A 26,149-nucleotide genomic window follows, 5' to 3' on the forward strand; every position below is an offset into this window, starting at 1 on the left:
TTTATATACAGTCTATGGTGGCTAACTAGCGTGCGGCTACACATGGCTTTATATACAGTCTATGGTGGCTAACTAGCGTGGTGCTACACATGGCTTTATATACAGTCTGTGGTGGCTAACTAGCGTGAGACTACTGGAAGCTAACGTGAGGCTACACATGAGGGCGTTGCTAGGCAACCACACCCTCAACAAAATAAGTGTTTCATACATTTAGTATGGTAACAGTGTTCAAATTATGATTGTAATGCCTTGTGTGTGTGTGTGTGTATATTTGTGTGTAGGGCATCAAAGCATCGGAGGAAGGCTGATCGCATTGTGTTGGAGTGTCAAGAGCAGGCCTTCTGGCTTGTCAACAGACCCCCGGTTAGACCCATATACACATACACACTCACAATGGTCCAACACGTCTCTACAAAACAGACCCCCGGTTAGACCCATATACACATACACGCTCACAATGGTCCAACAAGTCTCAACAAAACCAAAAGGAGTTAAGAGCAAATTGTGCGCTGAGCCCTGATTGGTGTGCTTACAGTCCAATCGTTTTGACCTCTCATAGACCTCTTCACCCCTGTTACGTTCAGACTGCAGGCAAAAGTGACCCAAATCTGATTACCCCGACCAGTAGGCACGGCTGAAGTGCTCTTGAGCAAGGCACCTAACCCCTCACTGCTCCCCGAGCGCCGCTGTTGATGCAGGCAGCTCACTGCGCCGGGATTAGTGTGTGCTTCACCTCACTGTGTGTTCACTGTGTGCTGAGTGTGTTTCACTAATTCACGGATTGGGATAAATGCAGAGACCAAATTTCCCTCACGGGATCAAAAGAGTATATATACTTATACTTAACTCACTTTTTTCAGGGTCAAGTGACCAGGTCAGACTTCTTCAGAAGTAGTGTGAAAACTCAAATCTTGCCCAGATCTGATTTTTTTTTTAAATCAGATTTAGACCACTTCCATATGTGGTCCTGGATCAGACCCAGGTTTAGAACACTTCCATATGTGGTCCTGGATCAGACCCAGGTTTAGAACACTTCCATATGTGGTCCTGGATCAGACCCAGGTTTAGAACACTTCCATATGTGGTCCTGGATCAGACACAGGTTTAGACCACTTCCATATGTGTTCCTGGATCAGACACAGGTTTAGAACACTTCCATATGTGGTCCTGGATCAGACCCATTTCTGGTTTGATTTTTTTCAATGCGGCCGCAGTGTGAACAACCAAGGCGACTATTATGTCACAATTATGCGCCGGCGGGAGTTAGCTGATGTCAGGACAGCCTTTCACACAGACACGCACATACAGAGGCACACACACACCGACACAGACACACACACCGACACACACAGACACACACACCGACACAGACACACACACACACCGACACACACACACACTGAAAAACAGCACTAATGCAGGAAAGCCTTTCATTTCATAAAAGCAGAGAGCAAGAAAAGAGTAACTAGAGTGGAACAAACGCACACACACACACGCGCGCGCGCACACACCCACGCACACACACACACACGCGCACACACACACCACTCTCTCTCTTTCTTTTGTTTTTTATGAATAAAAAAATACAAAAAAAAAGTATTTATGATGGACAATCACCTGTCTCTTTCAGTGTCAGGAGAGATTTGGTGGTGGGAGACTTTCTCTCTCTCTCTGTATGTCTATCTGCATGTGTGTGTGTGTGTGTGCTGTAGTCATGTGTGTGTGTGTGTGTGTCTACTGTAGTCATGTGGTCAAGGCTTTCAGTCCATATCCAGGTTTAAGAGGATTCCATAAGAGTGTGTGTCTGTGTATGTGTGTGTGTGAGAGAGAGAGAGAGACTGTGTGTGTATATGTATCACACTGTGTGTGTGTTCTGTGTACAGTATGTATCTGTAGTAGGGTAATCTCAAGAGGGGCACATGAGCTCACACACACACACACACACACACACACACACAGAGAGAGAGAGAGAGAGAGAGAAAGATGCTTTGGCAATGAAGCTCAATTAAATTGAGAGAAAGAGAGAGTGAGAAATAGAGAGAAAGAGAGAGTGTGTGTGAGAGAGTTTGTGAGAGAGAAAGAGAGAGTGTGTGTGAGAGAGTTTGTGAGAGAGAAAGAGAGAGTGTGTGTGTGTGTGTGTGTAAGAGAGAGTGTGTGTGTGTGTGAGAGAGAAAGAGAGAGTGAGAGAGGGAGAGAGAGAGATAATGAGGGAGGGAGAGAGAGAGAGAGAATGAGAGACCGAGACCAAATTATGTTGAACATGACCTCTCGAGAGACTACAGAGAGAAGACAACCTGTAACCTGGCAACAAGACATAGGGTGTGTCTCCAACCACCTACTTGCCTACTTCAAACACTAAGTTGAAGTATCCAGTGCAGATATTGGGACAGTACTAACCACTTACATAGTACACAGTGCAGATAATGAGACAGTACTAACCATTGAAATGTGGGCACTGCGCGGATGGAAGAGTTCAGTGTGTGTGTGTGTGTGTGTGTGTGAGTGTGTGCGGATGGAAGAGTTCAGTGTTTGTGTGTGTGCGTGTGCGGATGGAAGAGTTCAGTGTGTGTGTGTGTGTGTGTGTGTGTGTGTGTTTGTGTGTGTGTGTGTGTGTGTGTGAGTGTGTGTGGATGGAAGAGTTCAGTGTGTGTGCGGATGGAAGAGTTCAGTGTGTGTGTGTGTGTGTGTGTGTGTGCGGATGGAAGAGTTCAGTGTGTGTGTGTGTGTGTGTGTGTGTGTGTGTGTAGATGGAAGAGTTCTGACGGAAGTGTACTGACGGAAGTATGCGGTTTGAGACACACACACACAGACACACACAAAGAATCTTCTCTCTCACCCCCCCCCCCCCCCCCCACACACACACACACATCACAGCCATACACTCACACACACTGAATCCTCACTCTCACACACATCCACACACACACACACACACACTCACACACACATCGCAGCCAAACACTCTACAGCATGAAACACTATACTTGTCTGCTCTTCTTAATCAGTCTGTGATCAATACGCCATTATCATATCCCTCCTCTCTCTCTCTCTGTGTGTGAGAGAGAGAGAAAGTGTGTGTGTGTGTGTGTGAGAGAGAGAAAGTGTGTGTGGAGTTAAGGAGTTAAGTGGTGAGGACTGGAAATCCTCTAATCCATGTGAGAGCCTCATCTTCCATTTCACATCTGTTCTGTGTGTGTGTGTATGTGTGTGTGTGTGTGTGTGTGTGCACAAACTGGAGCACTTAGTCTGAGTGGGATGCCATCACACAGATTGTGTAGGGCTGCGTATGTGTGTATGTCTATGTCAAAGTCAAAGTCTGCTTTATTGTCAATTTCTTCACATGTCAAGACATACAAAGAGATCGAAATTACGTTTCCCACTATCCCACGGTGGAGACAAGACATATTTTACCAATTAGGTCCACAGACAAACATAACATTCAAGTAAACAATATAAAAAGTAAATAAGAAGGCACATACAATGAAGAAATAAGAGCAGCAAAATTTGGGTTGAAATTGTGCAATTGTGCATACAGTAGACAGTCAATATAATAGTACAAAAGTCAGGCCAATAAATAAATGGCTGAGGTAGTTCTATGTTTATGTGTGTGTGTGTGTGTGTGTGTGTGTGTGTGTGTGTATTTCTATGCACAATCTGAACCTGTAAACATTCCTGAAATGCTTAAAGAGATCTGTCCATCCTAGAATGCTATAGATAACACACTATTTTAACGTCTATGGTAATATGGAATGCTAGAGAACCCACTATTCTAACGTCTATGGTAATATGGAATGCTAGAGAACACACTATTCTAACGTCTATGGTAATATGGAATGCTAGAGAACACACTATTTTTAACGTCTATGGTAATATGAATGCTAGAGAACACACTATTCTAACGTCTATGGTAACGTGCCAAATAACCACTAAGTGTTTTGTGTGTGTGTGTGTGTGTGTGTGTAGCCAGGGCTAATGGATATTTTGGAAGAAGGACCAGAGAGAAAAAATGGACAGAACTCACGAGTACAACTGGTGTGTATGGTACACACACACACACACACATGCATAATGTTATTATGACTGCAGTATAGCTGGCCTTTTCTATGTACCCATTATACATACATAGGAGCCTCTAACTGGGGAACATAATGACCAACTAACTGGGGAACATAATGACCATCTAACTGGGGAACATAATGACCATCTAACTGGGGAACCTGAGGAATCTCTTAGCATGTTCTCATATTTCTCTTTCTCTGTTCCCCCTCCCTCTCTCTCTCTCCCCCCTCTCTCTCTTTCTCTCTCTCTCTCCCTCCACACTCATCCATTGCAATGTGAGTACTTCACTCCTTCACTCCTAAAGAGCCACTGGTCTGTTTACGGATGTGAAAATAACAACTCATTATTCTCAACATTTTGCATATCAATCTTACTCATTTATCTATTCATTTATTTAATTAGTTAATATCAATCTAATTTATTTATTTACATTTCTGTAGATGTTTGCGCATATACATCTTGACATCTCTACACTTTTTACATTTGTGTTTATGTGTGTGTGTGTGTGTGTGTGTGTATGTGTTTGTGTTTATGTGTGTTTGTGTGTGTGTTTTGGTTTAACACGTTTTACCTCTGATGTCTTTTTCAGGACAGAATAGTGACTTTTACAAGAAGGAGGTAATGACATCACCTTTCTGTGATATCATATCCTGTTACCTATCTCATCAGACAGCAGTACTGTAGATGTTGATGCACTATATCCACTGGTGTGTGTGTGTGTGTGTGTGCGCGCGCGTGTGTATGTATGTATGTGTGTGTGTGTTTGTGTGTGTGTGTTCTTTAGATTGAACTGAACCGAAGGGGTCTGGGCCGGAACCGAGTGAAGTCTTCCATTTGCCTTGAGAGGTTTGTGTGTGTGTGTTTATGCGTGTGTATATATCTTCTGTTTGCCTAGAAAGGTTTGTGTATGTGATTTGTGTAGTTGGGTGTGTGTGTGTGTGTATGTGTGTTGTGTGTGTGTGTGTGTTTGCATGTGTGTGTGTGGGAGGGGGGATCTTCTGTTTGTCATATCTGGCCCTCAGGTTTAAGAGAAGTCGGCTAAAGCATCTTCAATTTCTCTGTGCCCACTGGGCCATGTCTCTGTTGTGTGTGTGTGTTAGTGTGTGTGTGTGTGTGCACATGTGCACATGTGTGTGTGTGTGTTAGTGTGTGTGTATGTGTGTGTGTGTGTGCGTGCATGTGTGCGTGTGTGTGTGTATGAGTGTGCACGTGTGTGTGTGTGTGCATGTGTGTGTGTATGAGTGTGCACGTGTGTGTGTATGAGTGTGCACGTGTGTGTGTGCACGTGTGTGTGTGTGCGTGTGTGTATGTGTGCATATGTGTGTCTGTGTGTGTGTGCACGTGTGTGTGCATGTGTGTGTGTGTGTGCGTGCACGTGTGTGTGTGTGCATGTGTGTGTCTGTGTGTGTGTGTGTGTGCACGTGTGTGTGTGTGTGTGTGTGCGTGCACGTGTGTGTGTGTGTGCACGTGTGTGTATGTGTGTGCACGTGTGTGTGTGTGTGTGTGCATGTGTGTGTGTGTGTGCGTGCACGTGTGTGTGTGCATGTGTGTGTGCACGTGTGTGTGTGTGTGTCTGTGTGTACGTGTGTGTGTGTGTGCGCGTGGAATGGGAATGTTTTGTGGGTAGTAGTTAGTAAAGAGTGTGTAGTCAATTACAGCGATCAGTTCCAAGACCATAAGCACAATATGCAGTATAACGTGTGTGTGTGTGTGTGTGTGTGTGAAGTTATGTCAAGTACAGTGAGCAGTACCAGGACCATGACCCCATCATGCAGGGGTGTCTCCCTAGCAACCCGTGGATCACTGACGACACTCAGTACTGGAGCATGAACGCAGAACAGTAAGTTACACACACACACACATCTTTAAGTAGAGCTCACTTGCTGCCTCACACATTCTGGCTCACTGTCGCCCCCTGGTGTTCCCACCACCATCTGCTCCCATTTCACATGCTCACTGTCGCCCTCTGGTGTTCACACGATGCCACCACCATCTGCTCCCATTTCACATGCTCACTGTCGCCCTCTGGTGTTCACACAATGCCACCACCATCTGCTCCCATTTCACATGCTCACTGTCGCCCTCTGGTGTTCACACAATGCCACCACCATCTGCTCACGTCACGTCATAGAGACCTTAGAGAGCACACCATGGGCGCTTTTAAACCAACAGAGAACACACACACACACACACACACACACACACACACACACAGGTATTGATTACAAGGTGGACTTTAGCGGTTCTGATTTTAAAGTGGACTTTTAGCAGTTCCTATTTAAAGGTGGACTTTTAGCAGTTCCTATTTAAAGGTGGACTTAAATGGTTCTCGTTTTTGTCTGTCTCTAAGGGTTTCCATGCCTACAAAGCAACAGAGCAAAATGGCATACTGGGCATTCAGTTTCCTGTGTGTGTGTGTGTGTGTGTGTGTCACTCAGGGTTACCATGCCTACAAAGCTTCGAGTGGAACGCTGGGGATTCAGCTTCATGGAGCTTCTGAACGATTCAATGGGACGGCGAGAACTCATGACCTACTTGGAGAAAGAATTCAGTGGTGAGATATACATACACACACAGTTACACACAGACACACACACAGTTACACACACACCTGAACGAATTCAGTGAGACGGCGTGAACTCATGACCTACCTGGAGAAAAAATTCAGTGGTGAGATATACACACACACACAATTCAGCTTCAGTCATTTCAGTTTAGTGTGTGTGTGTGTATCCACACACCTTAGGTCTAAACAAGTGGTCATTTGTTCAATTCCGTTTAGCCAACCCAGAGATATTGGCTAAAATGTGAAAGCTATCCCCATCTCAGCAAGTTAGAAAATCAGCTTTAAAGTTTGTGAATTGTTAATGAGCAGTATAAGTATAAGTATAATATATACTCTTTTGATCCCGTGAGGGAAATTTGGTCTCTGCATTTATCCCAATCCGTGAATTAGTGAAACACACTCGGCACAGTGAACACACAGTGAGGTGAAGCACACACTAATCCCGGCGCAGTGAGCTGCCTGCAACAACAGCGGGGGGAAAGGTGCTCAAGGGCACTTCAGCCGTGCCTACTGGTCGAGGTTTCGAAGCGCCAACCCTCCGGTTACAAGTCCGAAGCGCTAACCAGTAGGCCACGGCTGCCCCAAATATACCGCTATTATTATGACCGCCGCGCAGCGAAGCGGCGGTCATATAGGTTTAGTCAGATTTTTTTTTTTTTTTTTCTTTTTCGCATGCCCAAATTTCCGTCAATGAGTCCCAGGACACTGAAAGACCGGGGTACACGAAACTTGGTGGGCATGTAACCCCACATGGATAGCATGGAACCATCGTTTTTCGTTTTGATCTGTAACCCCCCCGCTTGACTGGACCCCCCGAAAGGAGGGTAGGGCAGACACAGTTTTCTGTGAATATCTCGAAAACCGTAGGGTTTAGGAGGACCATTTTTTTTTGTATGTTGATCTCAAGGGGCCATGTCAACCCATTCCATAACCACTCATTTCATGTATAGCGCCACCTAGTTAAACACAAAAAAGTAAAAATGAGGTGTTGTAATTGAAGGTATTTGTGACCTAACATAGTCAAAACTGCACGGAATTGGAAGTGTATGATCATTATGACACCCTCTGTATGCACGCCAAGTTTTGTGGAATTCCGTTCATGGGGGGCCACACAATAAATTAATTTATGTTACTATACACCAACTGGCCTGTAGGTGGCCGGAGACAGTTTTTCTGTGAATATCTCGAGAACCGTAGGGCCTAGGAGGTCCATCTTTTTTATGTGTGTTGGTCTTAAGGGGGCATGTCAACCCATCCCATTACCACTTATTTCATGTATAGCGCCACCTAGTTAAAAATTAAAAAGCCAAAAATTTGGTGTTTTCATCACAATATCTCTGGCTGACAAGGTCAAAACTGCACGAAATTAAAAGTGTAGGATTATTATGACACCCTCCGAATGCATGTCAAGTTTTGTGTATTTTCGTTCATGGGGGGCCTTACAATAAAATAATTTATGTGTACATTTAGTGACGTACACCAACAAGGATTCCCGGGACACTGAAAGACCGGGGTACACGAAACTTGGTGGGCATGTACCCCCACATGGATAGCATGGAACCGTCATTTTTCGTTTTGATCTGTAGCCCCCCCGCTGGACTGGACCCCCCGAAAGGAGGGTAGGGCAGACACAGTTCTCTGTGAATATCTTGAGAACTGTAGGGCCTAGGATGACCATTTTTTTCCGTATGTTTGCCTCCAGGGGTCATGTTAACCCATTTCATGTGCACACATGTGCACAAACAGATACACACACACACACACACACATACATTCACAGTAATCATACGTATGACACATACTCACACAGTAGACATATGTACGCTTGCATGCACAGGCACATACGCAGGCACACACACAAGCATGCACACACACACACATACATTCACAGTAATGTCACAGGCACAAACACAAGCACGCACGCACACACACACACACGCGCACACACACACACACACACACACACACATACACACACACACACACTCACACACACACACACACACACACACACACACATAACATAAACATAACACAAACAATCAAGAATTTCTCAGAATTATAAACAGGCAAGATGGAGATGGGGTTGTATAAAATGAATTTTACATGTGAAATCTATGAACTAATCATGTTTTGGTACTTGTTGTCTAGCAGATACCAGTGAGAATTGAGTGTGGATAATGCAATTTAGTGAGACAGTTAGAATCATATAGGCCTTTCAGCGTGATTTCTTTTTGTGGAAAAAATGTGCTGGACTGGGCGGCGGTCATATTTTGTACCGCTCTGCGGTACATCTAGTTTATATTTCACCAATCACCTGAAGTGTGTGACTGTGTGTGTGTGTGTGACTGTGTGTGTGTGTGTGTCTGTGTGTGTGTGACTGTGTGTGTGTGTGTGTTACTGTGTGTGTGTGTGTGTGTTACTGTGACTGTGTGTGTGTGTGTGTGTGTGTGTGTGTTACTGTGTGTGTGTGTGTGTGTGTGTGTTACTGTGACTGTGTGTGTGTGTGTGTGTGTGTGTGTGTGTTACTGTGTGTGTGACTGTGTGTGTGTGTGTGTGTGTGTTACTGTGACTGTGTGTGTGTGTGTGTGTGTGTGTTACTGTGACTGTGTGTGTGTGTGTGTGTGTGTGTGTTACTGTGACTGTGTGTGTGTGTGTGTGTGTGTGTTACTGTGACTGTGTGTGTGTGTGTGTGTGTGTGTGTGTGAGTGTGTGTTTTCTTCTGCAGCGGAGAACTTATGTTTCTGGCAGGCCTGTGAAGACGTGAGGCATGGAGAGAGCTCCAAGATCAGCAGCAAAGTGGAGGAAGTGTACAAGTGTGTACAACACACACCAACACACACACACACACACACAACACACACTTTCCCTCTCACCTGTGTGTGTGTGTGTGTAAGTGTGTGTGTGTGTGAGTGTGTGTGTGTGTGTGTGTGCTTGTGTAACTGTGTGTGTGTGTGTGTTACTGTGTGTGTGTAACTGTGTGTTACTGTGTGTGTGTGTGTGTTACTGTGTGTGTGTTACTGTGTGTGTGTGTGTGTGTGTGTAGGATGTTCCTGGCGCCGGGGGCAAGCCGCTGGGTGAACATCGACAGCAAGACGATGGAAAAGACTCTCGAGGGCATCAAGCGTCCGCACCGCTTCGTACTGGACGACGCCCAGCTCCACATCTACTTCCTCATGAAGAAGGTACCAGCCAATCACATGCTCTCAACACACGTCACATGACTACAGCCAGCCAATCACATGCTCTCAACACACGTCACATGACTACAGCCAGCCAATCACATGCTCTCAACACACGTCACATGACTACAGCCAGCCAATCACATGCTCTCAACACACGTCACATGACTACAGCCGGCCAATCACATGCTCTCATCCAGGGTGTGATTTGTTGGGGGATGGAGGGGGGATTTCATCACCAGGTGGGGGCAACATTTATCCCCCTCACATTGAGAAATGCTGCTCCATAACTTCAACTACTCCATAAGAAAGTGTGTGTGTGTGTGTGTGTGTGTGTGTAACAGGACTCCTACCCTCGCTACCTGAAGTCTGATCTGATGTGGTGTGTGTGTGTGTGTGTGTGTGTGACAGGACTCCTACCCTCGCTACCTGAAGTCTGATCTGATGTGGGGTGTGTGTGTGTGTGTGTGTGTGTGTGTGACAGGACTCCTACCCTCGCTACCTGAAGTCTGATCTGATGTGGTGTGTGTGTGTGTGTGTGTGTGACAGGACTCCTACCCTCGCTACCTGAAGTCTGATCTGATGTGGTGTGTGTGTGTGTGTGTGTGTGTGTGTGTGTGTGTGTGTGACAGGACTCCTACCCTCGCTACCTGAAGTCTGATCTGATGTGGTGTGTGTGTGTGTGTGTGTGTGTGTGACAGGACTCCTACCCTCGCTACCTGAAGTCTGATCTGATGTGGGGTGTGTGTGTGTGTGTGTGTGTGTGTGTGTGTGTGACAGGACTCCTACCCTCGCTACCTGAAGTCTGATCTGATGTGGTGTGTGTGTGTGTGTGTGTGTGACAGGACTCCTACCCTCGCTACCTGAAGTCTGATCTGATGTGGTGTGTGTGTGTGTGTGTGTGTGTGTGTGTGACAGGACTCCTACCCTCGCTACCTGAAGTCTGATCTGATGTGGTGTGTGTGTGTGTGTGTGTGTAACAGGACTCCTACCCTCGCTACCTGAAGTCTGATCTGATGTGGTGTGTGTGTGTGTGTAACAGGACTCTACAGGCCAGTCGTTAGTTCTATCTCTCCCGTTGTCAAGCGGGCGTATCCCAAGATTCTGATGAACTTTAGCTTGGAAACATCGCTTTTACTTGGCCTGCTGTCATCCATCTAGCTAAAAGCCACCTCCTTCATATGTTACAATGTTCTGAACGTCTGCATTTTACAGCTCGGATGCAACGTGACAGTTCATTTAAACTTCACAACGAGCTCGGCGAATTAATATACAAGTGTAATACGGCCAAAAAAATTGGATCTACTTCATAGGTGTGCAGATAACATACGGTTAATGGTCGTTCTAAATTACGTAGGACAATGGGAAATTCAACCAAGCAGTGGAATAACGTGAGAAATGTCTCCATGTAGGGTAGGCCTACGTAGTGATAATGCATAAGGTAGGCCTAGCCAATGTTCACGTCACATGAGCCAGCTGCTTGTTCTGTAGGCTAAAAGTATTTATGTCCCTCCCAATCTGCGTTTAAAAAATGGTGTGTTATGTAGACAGAATAATAAAAAAAAAAACTCCTGGCCAACCCCCCCCGACACGACAAACACATGCACGTTTGAAAGCTTGAAACGTCCATACTGTATGTGTAGCCCATCTTTTAACTTAGCCTGCTACAGCCAGTGTTGTAAAAGTTCAACGCTTGTTTTCGTGCAGTAGGCTAGCCTTTTTGATAAGCGATGTCATGGGTAGATGACGTGGTTAAGGAGGGCTTTCTGTTCATGTTTATATAAATGTTTTACATAGGCTCAATAATGATAGGCTACTGTTAGGCTTTATTAACCAAAAGCGCACTGGCCGGGTATTTAATCATAGGCTAATTAATATTTGCGGTATGGGGGGGGGGGGGCTTAAAGACATGTAGCCCAGGGGCCTCAGGTGGTATTTAGGCGCCCCTGTGTGTAACAGGACTCCTACCCTCGCTACCTGAAGTCTGATCTGATGTGGTGTTGTGTGTGTGTTGTGTGTGTGTGTGTGTGTGTGTGTAACAGGACTCCTACCCTCGCTACCTCAAGTCTGATCTGTACAAGAGCCTGCTGGCCAAAGCCGTCGTCCCACAAGAGACCAAGAAGAGGTAAGGAGAGAGGGATGAAGAGAGAAAGAGAGGGGGATGAAAAGAGGGAGGAGAGAGAGAGAGAGATGGAAAGAGATAGAGAAAGAGAGAGAGATGGAAAGAGAGAGAGAGAGGTAGGAAAGAGAGAGATGGAAAGAGAGAGAGAGGTGGGAAAGAGATAGAGAAAGAGAGAGAGATGGAGGGACATTGCCCATCACAAGCCCATGTTTGAGCTAGGTGATGTTTGTTTGTGTGTGTGTACATGTGTGTATTCATGTGTGTATGTGTTTGTGCGTGCGTACATGTGTGTATTCATGTGCGTGCGTGTGTACGTGTGTGTGTTCGTGTGTGTGTACATGTGTGTTTATGCGTGCGTGTGTACATGTGTGTATTCATGTGCGTGCGTGTGTACATGTATGTGTGTGTGTGTGTACATGTGTGTTTATGCGTGCGTGTGTACATGTGTGTATTCATGTGCGTGCGTGTGTACATGTATGTGTGTGTACATGTGTGTTTATGCGTGCGTGTGTACATGTGTGTATTCATGTGCGTGCGTGTGTACATGTATGTGTGTGTGTGTGTACATGTGTGTTTATGCGTGCGTGTGTACATGTGTGTATTCATGTGCGTGCGTGTGTACATGTATGTGTGTGTACATGTGTGTTTATGCGTGCGTGTGTACATGTGTGTATTCATGTGCGTGCGTGTGTACATGTATGTGTGTGTACATGTGTGTTTATGCGTGCGTGTGTACATGTGTGTATTCATGTGCGTGCGTGTGTACATGTATGTGTGTGTGTGTGTACATGTGTGTTTATGCGTGCGTGTGTACATGTGTGTATTCATGTGCGTGCGTGTGTACATGTATGTGTGTGTACATGTGTGTTTATGCGTGCGTGTGTACATGTGTGTATTCATGTGCGTGCGTGTGTACATGTATGTGTGTGTACATGTGTGTTTATGCGTGCGTGTGTACATGTGTGTATTCATGTGTGTGTGTTTTTTCTAGTGTGTTTCCATTCATGCGGCGCCAGCGCCACTCAAGCCCCTCCCCCGCGATGGTGACTCACGCAGGAGAGGATGATGGGAAGGCACAGTCCTCCAGGCAGCAGCAGCAGTCTCAGGCCTAACACACACACATACACACACAAACACCCACACACACACATACAAACACACCCACACACATACAATCACACACACGCACACATACACACACACACATAAAAACACACACACGCACACACACCCACACACAAACACCGACACGCACGCACATACGCACACACACACTCACTCACTCGCTCACACACACACAGATTGGGGAAAAGGTGTGTTTCCTGGTGTATATCCCTTTAAGCAAGAAGAGGTTTTTTTAATCATTTAAGGCAGCTTTCATAACATCCTTTAAACCGCCCGTTTAACAGTTTAACTAAATAAACAGTAAAGTTAAGCAGCACCATAATTTAGCAAAAAAGTGATTAAGTTAAACACGCTCTTGAACGTTTATGTTTAGCCTACCTAACCTGGGTTATATGGGGGATTATGAAATACATGGGAAGTAATGGACCACACACACACACATTAAGGAATGAGGCCTATTGGTCCTCTTGAAGAACAATCATGTTCATTAGACCACACACACACACACACACATTAAGGAATGAGGCCATGGTCTATTTTATACTTTAGTTATTGTCTAATAATTTATTTTTTATTTAATCGTTATTAATATTACTATTATTGAAAATCATATATATAATTACTATTATTAACACTATTACTACTGTTTATTTTACTGTTAATGCTTTATTTTAAATGTTAATGCTTTGGCAATATTGTACAGTGCACAGTCATGCCAATAAAACTCATTGAATTGAATTGACGGGGGGGCAGAGAGAGAGACAGGGTGGGAGGGAGAGAGAGAGAGAGAGAGAGAGGGAGGGAGAGAGAGAGAGGGGGGGAGGGAGAGATACAAGGTGGGAGAGAGAGATACAAGGAGGGAGAGAGAGAGAGGGAGGGAGAGAGAGAGAGAGGGGGGGAGGGAGAGATACAAGGTGGGAGAGAGAGAGGGGGGGAGGGAGAGAGAGAGATACAAGGTGGGAGAGAGAGAGGGAGGGGAGGGAGAGAGAGAGATACAAGGTGGGAGAGAGAGAGGGGGGGGGGAGAGATGGTGGGAGGGAGAGAGGGAGAGGGTGGGAGGGAGAGAGAGAGAAGGTGGGAGGGAGGGAGAGGGAGAGAGGGTGGGATCAGGTAACGACCCATGACCCCGTATGTGGAAGACAGGAAGTGCCCCCGAGACTGTGTGCAGGGTCCCCACTCAAAGTCAAATGTAAAATTCCATGACTTTCCCTGACAAAAAACACTGAATTTCCAAGACTTACTATATAATGAACAGTACAATATACCGACCAAATTTCAGAGCACCTGCGTAGCAGTCAAGAATCTTTTACTTTTTTAGAGCGGGGATGAATAAATGGGCACTGAATAAACACAGTTGGCCTACTCAAGCAAGCAGTAGAGCTAATTAGCAGATACACAAATTCTGCATGGAAATATATTTGTATTAATGTATTCTGGCAAGTAAATTTTAAACTGCTACAACAAAATTCTCTGATATTCCATTTGCCCCAAAAATGATACAATTCCCTGACTTTCCATGTCTGGAATATGCTTTCTAAAATGCCATGATATTCCAGAAATTCAATGACCCGTGGGAACACTGTGTGTGTGTGTGACAAGCATGACATAACTGCGGCTGATCACGGACACCTGCTGTAAACGCACACACCATACACACACACACATATACACCTGTTTTGACCTTTTGATAGTTTTGCAGACCTTTACCTTTCCGAAGCAAATTGTGAAGCATGAATGAAAAACAATAAACAACAATAAAGAAACAGACTACTTTTCTGAAATTATTTGTGTTTATGTAAACCACAAACAACAATAAAGAAACACACACCACCTTTTCTCAAATCATTTGTTTAGTATATGTATAGTACTTTCTGATGTAACATGGTATGACATGAAAACATGAAAATATAGCCTACATACTCCCTTTTTCAAATCATTTGTTCATGTAACATATATGGCGGTATGAAAATATAGCCCTCATTTACGAATCGGATGTGCGACACAAAGCAGGAGTAGGACAGGCCAACGTTAATTTCCATGCAAATGGTGGCATTTATCAATTTGAACGCGAGTGGTGGCTACACACGTCAAGTCTTGTGTATGTAACCGAGGTCGTAATTCGTCCGCCGCTCACGGCCCTCGAACCCGCACACCTCCACACCAGTGTTTCCCATACATTGACTTATTTGTGGCGGCCCACCACAATATCCACATTGACCACCACACGATGATTTTTACAGCTACTAAATTGTGCTTAAATCTGGTTAGCATCATAACCACGCTGTGCCAATGTGTTAAAAACTGTTGCATTCAAGTAAATTCTGCGAATTCAATTCTGTGGGAAACACTGCACACACACCGGCATGGTAGTCGAACGCTCTAACCACTGAGCTAAAAGCCCAGGCTTCTAACTCAGCGGTTAGAAGCTTTCTTAAGGTTAGGGCTGTGAGGATTTACATGTGTACGTTTTTGTGGTGCCATAGCACGGAACAGCAGTAAATCGGTGACGGATTGGAGTTGAATTCATGGAATATCTTAGAACTAAGACCTCCTCCGTAATGCAGCCTGTTATGCTGACACATGTGATGGCTTAGGAGTAGCTATGTGGAGAGAATTACTTTTGCACAAGCGCACATTTAACAAAACACGGGAATTGGAGTGATAAGAACATTTCTTTCACTAGTAACTCGTAACGTAAAACGGGGCTTCCCGCCTCCTATTTCTTAACATAAAATGTTGTAACGTCGGCGCCAAAGACGTGCAGCTGCGGCTCCGTGAGCAGTGCATGCTGGGACGGACACACACACACTGCTGGGACAGACTGGAGGGACATTGGGGTTTGTTTTGTGTGTAATAATGTCCTTATTTGCCATTTATGTGTTTCCAGTGCTTCGTGTTTATCCTTTCAGTTCTCCCTCGTGTGTGACCCTTCTCGTGTGGGTGGCTGCGTCCACCCCTGTTGTGTTTGACCTGCCTAGTGTGTGCTGTATTTGTTGTCTGTGTCCCTGCCCCAGTTCACTAAATAAAGCTCAGTGACAACATCCCGTGACTGGTTCTTTCAAGAAACATTACAATGGTGTCAGAAGGCAAAATGGAGGACGCCTTTCTGCTCGGGAACGGTGCCCCCGTCCTGCTAAGACCAGACCGCAGGACAGGGGCAGCCAGAAGACTCCGATGCAGCCCTTGTAAGGGCTAGTGAAAAAAACGACGAAAGCCGCTCGCCGACGGAGGAGAAGGAGGGCGGCAGTTGGCGGGGAGCATAAACAGAGACTTTCTAATGAGGAGACACAGCACTCAAAACATCCTCCATAGAAATGCATGGGGCTAGTTTGTAACGCCAATGGCCGTTACTACACATATCACACCCCTTCCTTGGCAAAACGTCGACATGTGAATACATTGAGCCAATCATATGGTGTGTTGTGAAGACATCGTGCCAGTCATGTGTTGTGATCTCGCCTCTGGAGCAAGACTGGTGTCGTGAAGCCTTGCCCACGCGCATTTCTGCCGAAATGGATGCCCGACGAGTGCCCAAAAAGCGTTCCCATTTGGCCGCCGAGTGGAGGGACTTGCCCAAAAGGACTTTGGCATAACTTAAATGACCAAATTATGACCATTTCGTAAGCGACTAAAAATAGCATTTGAAGAACCTAGTTTGAAGACACTGCAGAGGCTAGGCTACTTCAGAAGATTTTCCAGAGGTCTTCCAGTCTTTTCAAGACATTTTAACAGGGTTGGTGGAGAACATATTGGAGAATAGTAGACTAGCACCTATAGCCTATCCTAAGCATTAACACTTGCAGGCTAGCTTAGGCTACTTCTGATTCTTGAAAAAACATAAAAAAGTAGGCCTACAATCAACAAGTGTGGGTTGTATACAGTCGATGGAATAACCACACAGATAATAGCCTATCTGAAAACCTGTGGAAATTGGGTATACCCGTCTTTTTCCCCAACGGAATGGGGAGTGTACCTGTACCTGGAGTGCTTTGTATGGGACCGGGGAACATAGGACCCTTTTTAAAAAAAATGGACTCTTCCATCTGGGATCAATCCATTGGAGTGGTGCTTCAGAAGGCTGGGCCTAATCAAAAAATGCTTGCATATGATTGGATAAGCCACTTGTCCGTCATCTATTGACGTGCTACTTAAACCACTCACATCGAAGCCAACCCGCTGATGCTGATAACAGTCTCAGTCGCTTCTACACTACGTCACATCTATGAAACTCCCGCCCTGCGTCCTGATTGGCTCTACCATACAATCTTGTGCTGAAATCACTCTCAACGGAACCGATCCCAGATGGATGTGAGTGGAGCTAGACGGAACGAAATTCATCTGGCGAGAGTCAGGTTAACAAATCGTAGGCCCTGGCTAAAACAGGCTACAGTGCTGCAATGTAGGGACGAAACCATGACAATTTCTCATGAGCTACAATAATAGCATACATACCAATAAAGACATATTGAATCTTAAAAAGTTATTATTACATTTTATATCATTAGCTACATGGCTCAAGCATCAACTTATGGCCTCCTTACACCAAACAACTTTGAGAAGATTTGGGAAAGATTCATGAAAGATTGTAGTCTTTTGAGTAAAGCTTAAATGGGTGACATTAGTTAAAAAACTCCAATCTTTCAAGAATCTTTCCCAAATCTTGTCAAAGTTGTTTGGTGTAAGGAGGCCATTACCTGCACTACATCCTCTTTGTTCAGCTGGCAGCCAATCAGGCTTGATTATCCCATCACATGATCCTCTCCTGTCCTCTCTTTGTTCAGCTGGCAGCCAATCAGGCTTGATTATCCCATCACATGATCCTCTCCTGTCCACTCTTTGTTCAGCCGTCAGCCAATCAGGCTTGATTATCCCATCACATGATCCTCTCCTGTCCTCTCTTTGTTCAGCCGGCAGCCAATCAGGCTTGATTATCCCATCACATGATCCTCTCCTGTCCTCTCTTTGTTCAGCTTGCAGCCAATCAGGCTTGATTATCCCATCACATGATCCTCTCCTGTCCTCTCTTTGTTCAGCTGGCAGCCAATCAGGCTTGATTATCCCATCACATGATCCTCTCCTGTCCACTCTTTGTTCAGCTGGCAGCCAATCAGGCTTGATTATCCCATCACATGATCCTCTCCTGTCCTCTCTTTGTTGTTCGGTGTAAAACTTGGTGCAACCTACAACAACTTGACTGTGATTATGCTTAATTACACATACATGTAGCCTACTGTGTGTTACATTTTAGATGAACGAGAAATCAAAGAGTGGTTTGTCAAACGTGAAGCCTCCCACCAGGCTAAAGTGTGTGGCCACGAGTTCTAGGCCTCTCGCAACCTCATTCTTATTCGGGGACACAGTAGTTGCTATCTGGTTGACCAACAACCAGTGTGCTCTCACTGATAGCAAGTCTGTACATACTGACCCTTCCGATAGGCAAGGAAGGCAAAGTCGTGGATGACAAGACTTATGTGTTCAAGAACCTCGTTTTACAAGTCTAGAGCATATTATAACGAAAACACTTTCAGTTTCAAGTCTTACGAGATGACTGTCAGCTCGGAAGTCGTTGACAGAGCCAAAGCTCTACTGTGTTCCCCCTTCCTGGTGATGTCAATAGCAAATGCCAAAACTGCAGAAACGTGTGACCGTGACTTTTTAGGCCAATTGCCACTGCTTTCACATTCGGGGACACAGTAGGTGCTACCTGGTCAGTTGTCAACCACAATGGAAAGGAGCCCTATGGCTTTATTGTGTTTATCCTTTTGACTGATAATTCTACATTCATTTCACTTATTTATTTATATATAAGAATCATCTTCTGTACAAAATACATCATGTCAATAAAGATTTTCAATCAATCAGTGTGCACTAACTGATGGGAAGTCTGCGCACATCCTGCTTGGAAGGGAGAGAGGGGCGGAGAGCCAGGTGTACGTGTTCAGGAAGCTCGTGTTACGAGATGGTTATAATGCTAACACGTCAAGCTTTCGATCATATGAGGACCAGACGTACGTGTTCAGGAAGCTCGTGTTACGAGATGGTTATAATGCTAACACGTCAAGCTTTAGATCATATGAGGACCAGACGTACGTGTTCAGGAAGCTCGTGTTACGAGATGGTTATAATGCTAACACGTCAAGCTTTAAATCATATGAGGACCAGACGTACGTGTTCAGGAAGCTCGTGTTACGAGATGGTTGAGTATATTATAATGCTAACACGTCAAGCTTTAAATCATAAGATGACCGTCAGCTTAGAGATTGTTGACAGAGCCAAAACCCTAATGTGCCCCCCCCCCCCCCCCCCCCCCCCGACAATGTCGATAGAAAATGCAAAAACTGCAGGCAAAATTACTGAAGTAAGTAGCTTAAACCTAACTACACTACATTAGGCCTATTTCAAGTGTCAAAGCTGTAATTGTGGAGGATTTTGTATTAGTTTAGGCTAAGCCCATGGTGTTTAGCAACATTTAATAACACCTGTCTGTGTTCCCGTGGGTTGCAGAGATACGGCAGGTCTGTATCAGGGGAACCCCTGTTCCACTGAGGGACATACAATTAACTCAAATTAACTTGGTGCAGAAATACGGCAGGTCCGTATCAGGGGTACCACTGAGGGACATAAACCTGAGCCAGGGAGGCAGCACAACAACAGTCACCCTGTGGAGGGCTATGCAGAAGGGGGCAGGCAGCCGATGTGTGGAGATCAGCCACTTAGGAATAAATGACAATCAGTCATTTGGATTTAAGTTAAACTCTTCCGCATATACAACGGTGACCGTGAGTAGAACAATATAATCATAACACAGTCCTATGTAATGCTGACATTTTACAATCATAATACAGTCCTTTGTAATGCTGACATTTTTCAGAGACGCTGACAGGCAAACAAAGGATAAAGAATCTGCACTCAGATCTGTGCAAAATTATATTTTATTTTATTCTAGCTTTCAATCATAGAGCTTCTTCAGGAGTGAGAGAAGCTGACACAAATGGAAACTTCTAAAGAAAATTAAAATGGGAAATTATGACTATAACATAACCTACCCAGATAGCAAAGGGGCGTTGAATCCACGTTTGTTTGAAGCGGCGGAGGTTGATTCAACGTGGATTCAACGCCCCTTTGCTATCTGGGTAGCCTATAGTTCCTAGTCCCATCCTCCTGAAAGCTGAATCACTACAAAAGCCTAATAAGTAGTTACTCTTCATTGCTCCCTATAGTGGCCTGAATCAAATTGAAATCTCTCACCTTGGCCTAGTGGTAGGTCGGTCGCAAACGAATCAGTTAGTTCGAACGGGTCTTTAAAATGAACGACCAAAACTGATTCGCCTTTCCAGTTCTTGTTTGTTCTTTCGTTCGTCGCTGAATCACACTGACCTAGTGCTGCTGTGAATGCCTATGGCCCAGCTCTGAGCTTCCGAGGGCGAGAGCCAAATGAGGCATTCTCTGGCCAACCAATCGTATGCTGTTGTCTGTATTGTTTCTAAAACATTCTCATCAAATTAGCCAATGAGGGGCAGGAATGCATAGCAACCGTTTTCATGAAGAAAAAAAAACAAATGGGCTAGTGAGACTAGTGGGAGAGCATACGATACAAAATAATGATAATGGTTTACATTAACAACTCCATTTTGCATTTCAATATTGGCATTTACATTTAAATATCTGTCTAATGGTAAATACATGCTGTCTTTGTATTTTCTGTATCATGCCAGGTTAATAAAATAATTGGATGTCTCTTCAATCCGTCTCGTTGGTTCATTCGTTCTCATGCGAAGATCCCCACCTGTTTGACTTAGGTCTGTCGTTCTCGTTAAGTCAGTCACTCGTTCTTGGTTTGCCCCAGAGTGATTATCTGTAGCCTAGGCAAAATGGGGTCTTGAAACCTTTTCATCAATATAATATTTCTGCCAAGCCTACTATACTGGGTCTTTGTTCCTTTATGAATGAACACATTTTAAACAAAGAAATTAGCTGGTCTAGCAGTACTCTATTTACCTTCAATATGTCAATTTAAAGTCAAGGCGAATGAACACATACTGCTGCTTTGTCTAAAAGTACACATAATCATGAAGTTGCAGCTTTATATTTGCCACTACAACTACAGTGTTGTGTTGACCGTTTGCATGATCGTTTGTGAACGAGGAGCTGAGAACCTGCATTCCATGATTCACCGCTGAACTACGTTGTACCGGAAATGCGACTGAACGAACGATTCGGAACGAATCATCTTGACGAACTGAACGATGCGAACTGTGTCATGAGAACAAACGATAAAATCCATCACTACCTTGGCCTATGGGACTTTTTATATATATGTGACACTTTTGGGATTTGCTCCCTGCTATTTCAAATCTATGATAAGTAGAAGTATAAGTATATATACTCTTTTGATCCCGTGAAGGAAATTTGGTCTCTGCATTTACCCAATCCGTGAATTAGTGAAACACACTCAGGACACAGTGAGGTGAAGCACACACTAATCCCGGCGCAGTGAGCTGCCTGCAACAACAGCGGCGCTCGGGGAGCAGTGAGGGGTTAGGTGCCTTGCTCAAGGGCACTTCAGCTGTGCCTACTGGTCGGGGTTCGAACCGGCAACCCTCCGGTTCCAAGTCCGAAACGCTAACCAGTAGGCCACGGCTGCCCCAAATCTATAGCTTTATGTCCCCAAACACCCACTGTGGTCTTCTGATGAGTGTACAAGTGTAAACGCAACAATGCAACAACGCTAGGTCAATTTCAAAACTATGATTTGCCCAGTGCTTTGTGTTCCTGTCCTGTAAAATGTTTTGCATGTTGTGCAAAATGTGCGCTCGTTTTACTAACTATATTGTGCACTCGTTTTACTAAATTGTGTGCACAATTTACAATATTGTGCTCTCGTTTTACTTCATTTTACTAAATTGAGCTCTCATTTTAAGCATAGTAAAACGAGGGCACAATTTATTAAACGAGTGCACTATTTACTAAAACGAGCACACAATTTACTAAAAAGAGGGCACGATTTATTAAAACGAGAGCACAATTTGTGAACATGGTTATAGAACATTAGGTGCATGATCGACTTAAACGTGGTCACAATTTGTAAAACGTGCACTCAATATTGTCTTGACACATGTAAACATGAGCATGTTATAGTATATTCGAGATCTCGATCTACTAAAACGCACCCACGAATAATTAAAACGAGGGCTCGAAGAAATTAAATTGTGTGCACAAAAACATAGTGTGGTGTCAAGGGGTATCCCCGGGAATGACGTCGGGAGGTGTGTCGCTTGTAGTGACGTAGGGGGAATCTCATTGATTGCAGTGCACCTGGATATAGCCCCGTTAGGTAGGCTATAGGTGGGAGAGCAGATGATTGTGTGTGTTTGCACAGGCCCCTTGCCATCTTCGTCCAGATGAATGTTTGCTGGAGTGTTTGTTGAGGTCCAAGTTTATGCAGAGCTGTGGTGTTTATCACGAACGGTGTGAGCTACATAGCGTGAGAAGCTGAGCATTGTGTACGCCACTGTTTATGTCTCCCATTTCATAGTCCGTATCAAAGCTAACTGCGTTGTGTGCATCATATCGGTGTGCGGGTGGGTTATATGGTGAGGCCCATCGGGCGCTAGAGGGAACCTTATTGTGTTGGGTGGGTATTATTACTAATACGCAGTAGCCTATTTGTACCAACAGCAGTAGGTCTACGTGTTGTACAGGAAGAAACTGGAATCCATCCATTTCCACAGAATTATTTTTGGAGTCTGATCCCTTATCATACCTGTTCATTCTTACTCGTCGCTCGACTAATCGTGACTAAATTCGCTGCAAACGCTTAACTTCCTGATATAAAAAGAGAGAAATCTGAATGTCTGATATTTATGACGGCACACTTTATGCAGATTAGCCTATAGCCTACAATTTTTTATTACAACTCTACCACATTCAGCTGTCTGGTTGAAGCCTGGAAATATTGTAAACAAGTAGCATAGTTGGCTAGCTTATCATAGTCTACTGATTGGACTGTTCATTTTCCCCATGTTAGAGGTCTGCACTCCCGCGGTAGACCCGCGGGTCCCGACGCAAAAGAGTGCGGCGCGGGACAACTTTTAAAAGCTCTTTGCGGGAGCGGGCGGGATGAGAGAGGTGCGTTCGCGGGTGCGGGACAAACCAATGATTCACTGCACTCCCGCAAATTAAATATGTGCGTAAAATTAACTATGGAAATGATTAAAGTGTAGTGTTCATAACTATAGTTCAGCTGGATGTTCTGTTAGGCATCATTAAAAAACGGGGTTTAAGCATAACTGATGGATAGCAGTCCTATAGCCTATATTGTCATTTAGCCTACGTGGGTTCAATTTGTTCCTGCTGCTCATTGTCAAAACTCGAAATCGAAAGCATAACAGAGGAAGAGGGCACGAGACTAGGCCTACTTCAGTTGTTATTCAGAACCAAGAAACTGACATCTGGAGTCTTTCTTAGGTGTGTGTGCTCCTTTTGTGAGACAGAAAGAAAAACTGAATAGGCTGTCCCTCCTGCATGCAGGCTTTAGTGGGCGGGACCGGGACATCATGTTACAGATGCGGGCAGGAGCGGGGACTAAAAATGACACATTAATGCGGGAGCGGGACTGAAAAATCTGTCCTCTACCCCATGTTTAAATTTCAAGGTAGTACTTGTTCAGGAAGCTCGTGTTACGTGAGACAGGCCCTTTTGGGAAACATTGGTATTGAGATGTAGCCTGACGAGCCAGACCCACATTAAAATATAGTGTCTGGGGACTGCTCAGTCAGAGGGGCGGGACAATCGGTTGTCTTTCAAATTTCCTCTGCACGCAATACGACAGCGCTACAACTCATGAGTCCCATGCGTTTCCCACCAGCGGAGGTAGTTGGCTAGTTCAAACTTTTGCCAACTTAAAACAAGCTTAACTCGTGTCACGCTGTTTGCTATCAATCATTATGTTAAGCCCGCTTAACGTCTCCATAAACGATGTGATTGGCCCTATCGAAGTTTAATTTTTCCAGCTCACAAGCCAACGGAGAGTTGCTAGACTAGCCCGGGCTAAGGAATGTCTAGATTTCTAGGCTAATTGAGATGATCAGTCAACTTGAATGCAGGAGTTTTAAACAAATATATGCAGCATGCTAATGATGCTAAGCGGATTTAATAGTAATTTAGCCAGTCATCTACTATGCTTTCACGATTGTTTTATTTGGATTGTCGAGTTGCGCGTGTCCATTGCAAGAGAGAGGCCGGGGCAAGGAGAGGGGGTTTACTTCTATACTGTTTGGTAAAGTTGAACACATAGACTACAATAAAAGCAACGAGAGGTATGAAATGTATTTATTTATTTATTTTTGGACAATGTAGCCTACCGGTAAGTAAAGTGGGAGATGTATGCGTAAGCTGCAAAAGCACTGTGTGAAACACTAGAAAGGGTGTGTCGTGGTTCTGCCTTTTCACCGGTTCGTGGATATGAGTATCGCGATTTCGGTTTCGAATCACATATCGTTAAAGCCCTAGAAAACAGAGACGCCCACTTCCGTTGTGTTCATGGGCAAAAGTTCCTACTAAAACCAGTGTGAAATTGCTGCCGATACAAAGACTAACCAGAGATGGCTACAAAGGCAAACTAAACACCATCGTTTTGGTTGTTAGTTCGCTGTCGGCGGTATTTTCATGAAACACCCAGTACATGTGCATACTCACAAGGTCGAGAGGTGGATTTTATTGTTCGTTCTCATGACACAGTTTGCGTCGTTCAGTTCGCAAAGATGACTCGTTCTGAATCGTTCGTTCAGTCGCATTTCTGGTACAACGTAGTTCAGCGGTGAATCATGGAATGTAGGTTCTCAGCTCCTCGTTTGTGCAAACGGTCAACACAACACTGTAATTGTAGCGGCAAATATATAGCTGCAACTTAATGATTATGTGTACTTTTAGACAAAGCAGCAGTAACTAATGTGTTCATTCACCTTGACATTAAATTGATATATTGAAGTAAATAGAGTAGACTACGGCTAGTGTCGTGGAAAATTAACCACTTTCTCGAACCTCCAATCTCAATAAGCACTCTGATGTCAAAGGACCCGAAGGAGAACACCAAGACGAGAGATGCTGAAGACTGTTGATTCTTTATTTGCCGTCTTGCAGTGAAGATACAATTCTAACAGCGTCAGGACTGGACCGTCAGGCAAGAGAGCGATGGGTAACAGCTGCTTCCCCGATGAGATCTGATCTGAATGTGCCTGCGCTCTACCTTTTATGCTTCTAGGGGCCTGGGAGATGTCTCTTTCTCCTAAGACCCCAGGCCCCTTTTAGCCAATCAGAACGTTTCTCGAACTTGGGATATTGGTGGAAACTCCTCCTCATTTAGACATTAAAAATATGTATTGGCCAGGTTCTATGTGTAATTACTTGTTGCTAGGTAGGGCCTGTATTCATTTTGGCTCTGTGAAGCACTGTCACCTAATTTCACTTCCTCTTTTTACCTGCCTTGACATTTCAATCTTACGACTTCCATACAGTCCAGTCGTATGACTTAGTCTCATAATTTTTCAGCAAATGTTGCATGACATTGTACAAACAGTATTACATCAATTTTCTGGTAAATCAATCAGCATACACACACATGTATATGATCAAATAAAATCACCACACTAGATCAGCTAATTTCTTTTTTAAAAATGTGTTCATTCATAAAGGAACAAAGACCCAGTATGCTATGCTGACAAACATGTTTAAAGGCTTGGCAGAAAGATTATATTGATGAAAAGGTTTCAAGTCCCCATTTTGCCTAGGCTACAGAGCCATAATCACTCTACTTCTAGCCAAGAACGAGTGACTGCCTGAACGAGAACGACAGACCGAAGTGAAACAGGTGGGGGCTCTTGGCGTGAGAACGAACGAGACAGACTGAAGAGACATTTATTAACCTGGCATGACACAGAAAATACAAAGACAGCATGCATTTACCATTAGACAGATATTTAAATGTAAATGGCAATATTGAAATGCAAAATGGAGTTCTTAATGTAAACCATTATCGTTATTTTTTATCGTATGCTCTCCCACTAGTCTCACTAGCCCATTTGTTTGTTTTTTTCA

At 44.5% G+C, this 26,149-nt stretch overlaps 1 protein-coding gene and 1 long non-coding RNA gene across 4 annotated transcripts in view; one reads left to right on the plus strand and one right to left on the minus strand.

Moving 5' to 3' along the window:
- Positions 1-13,078, plus strand: part of rgs11 (regulator of G protein signaling 11) — a 21,437-nt gene extending 8,359 nt beyond the window's left edge. For 2 of the 3 annotated variants that reach the window (XM_042104356.1, XM_042104357.1), the window contains exons 8-17: positions 282-363; positions 3,964-4,032; positions 4,654-4,677; positions 4,844-4,905; positions 5,786-5,899; positions 6,498-6,613; positions 9,354-9,441; positions 9,672-9,810; positions 11,850-11,932; positions 12,921-13,078. In XM_042104356.1, the coding sequence (XP_041960290.1) occupies positions 282-363; positions 3,964-4,032; positions 4,654-4,677; positions 4,844-4,905; positions 5,786-5,899; positions 6,498-6,613; positions 9,354-9,441; positions 9,672-9,810; positions 11,850-11,932; positions 12,921-13,041 (898 nt within the window). In that variant the 3' untranslated portion in view covers positions 13,042-13,078. The remainder of the gene's footprint in view (positions 1-281; positions 364-3,963; positions 4,033-4,653; positions 4,678-4,843; positions 4,906-5,785; positions 5,900-6,497; positions 6,614-9,353; positions 9,442-9,671; positions 9,811-11,849; positions 11,933-12,920) is intronic. The other variant, XM_042104358.1, reaches the window with a different exon arrangement.
- LOC121719094 lies at positions 812-24,717 on the minus strand. The gene is made up of 3 exons (XR_006034157.1): positions 24,643-24,717; positions 16,155-16,156; positions 812-846 (listed from the first exon to the last, which is right to left on the minus strand). It is a non-coding gene; the product is annotated as an uncharacterized LOC121719094 (long non-coding RNA).
- Positions 24,718-26,149: the final 1,432 nt, after the last annotated feature.

The sequence above is a fragment of the Alosa sapidissima genome, chromosome 9, assembly GCF_018492685.1.
Source record: "Alosa sapidissima isolate fAloSap1 chromosome 9, fAloSap1.pri, whole genome shotgun sequence".
Classification (NCBI taxonomy): domain Eukaryota; kingdom Metazoa; phylum Chordata; class Actinopteri; order Clupeiformes; family Clupeidae; genus Alosa; species Alosa sapidissima.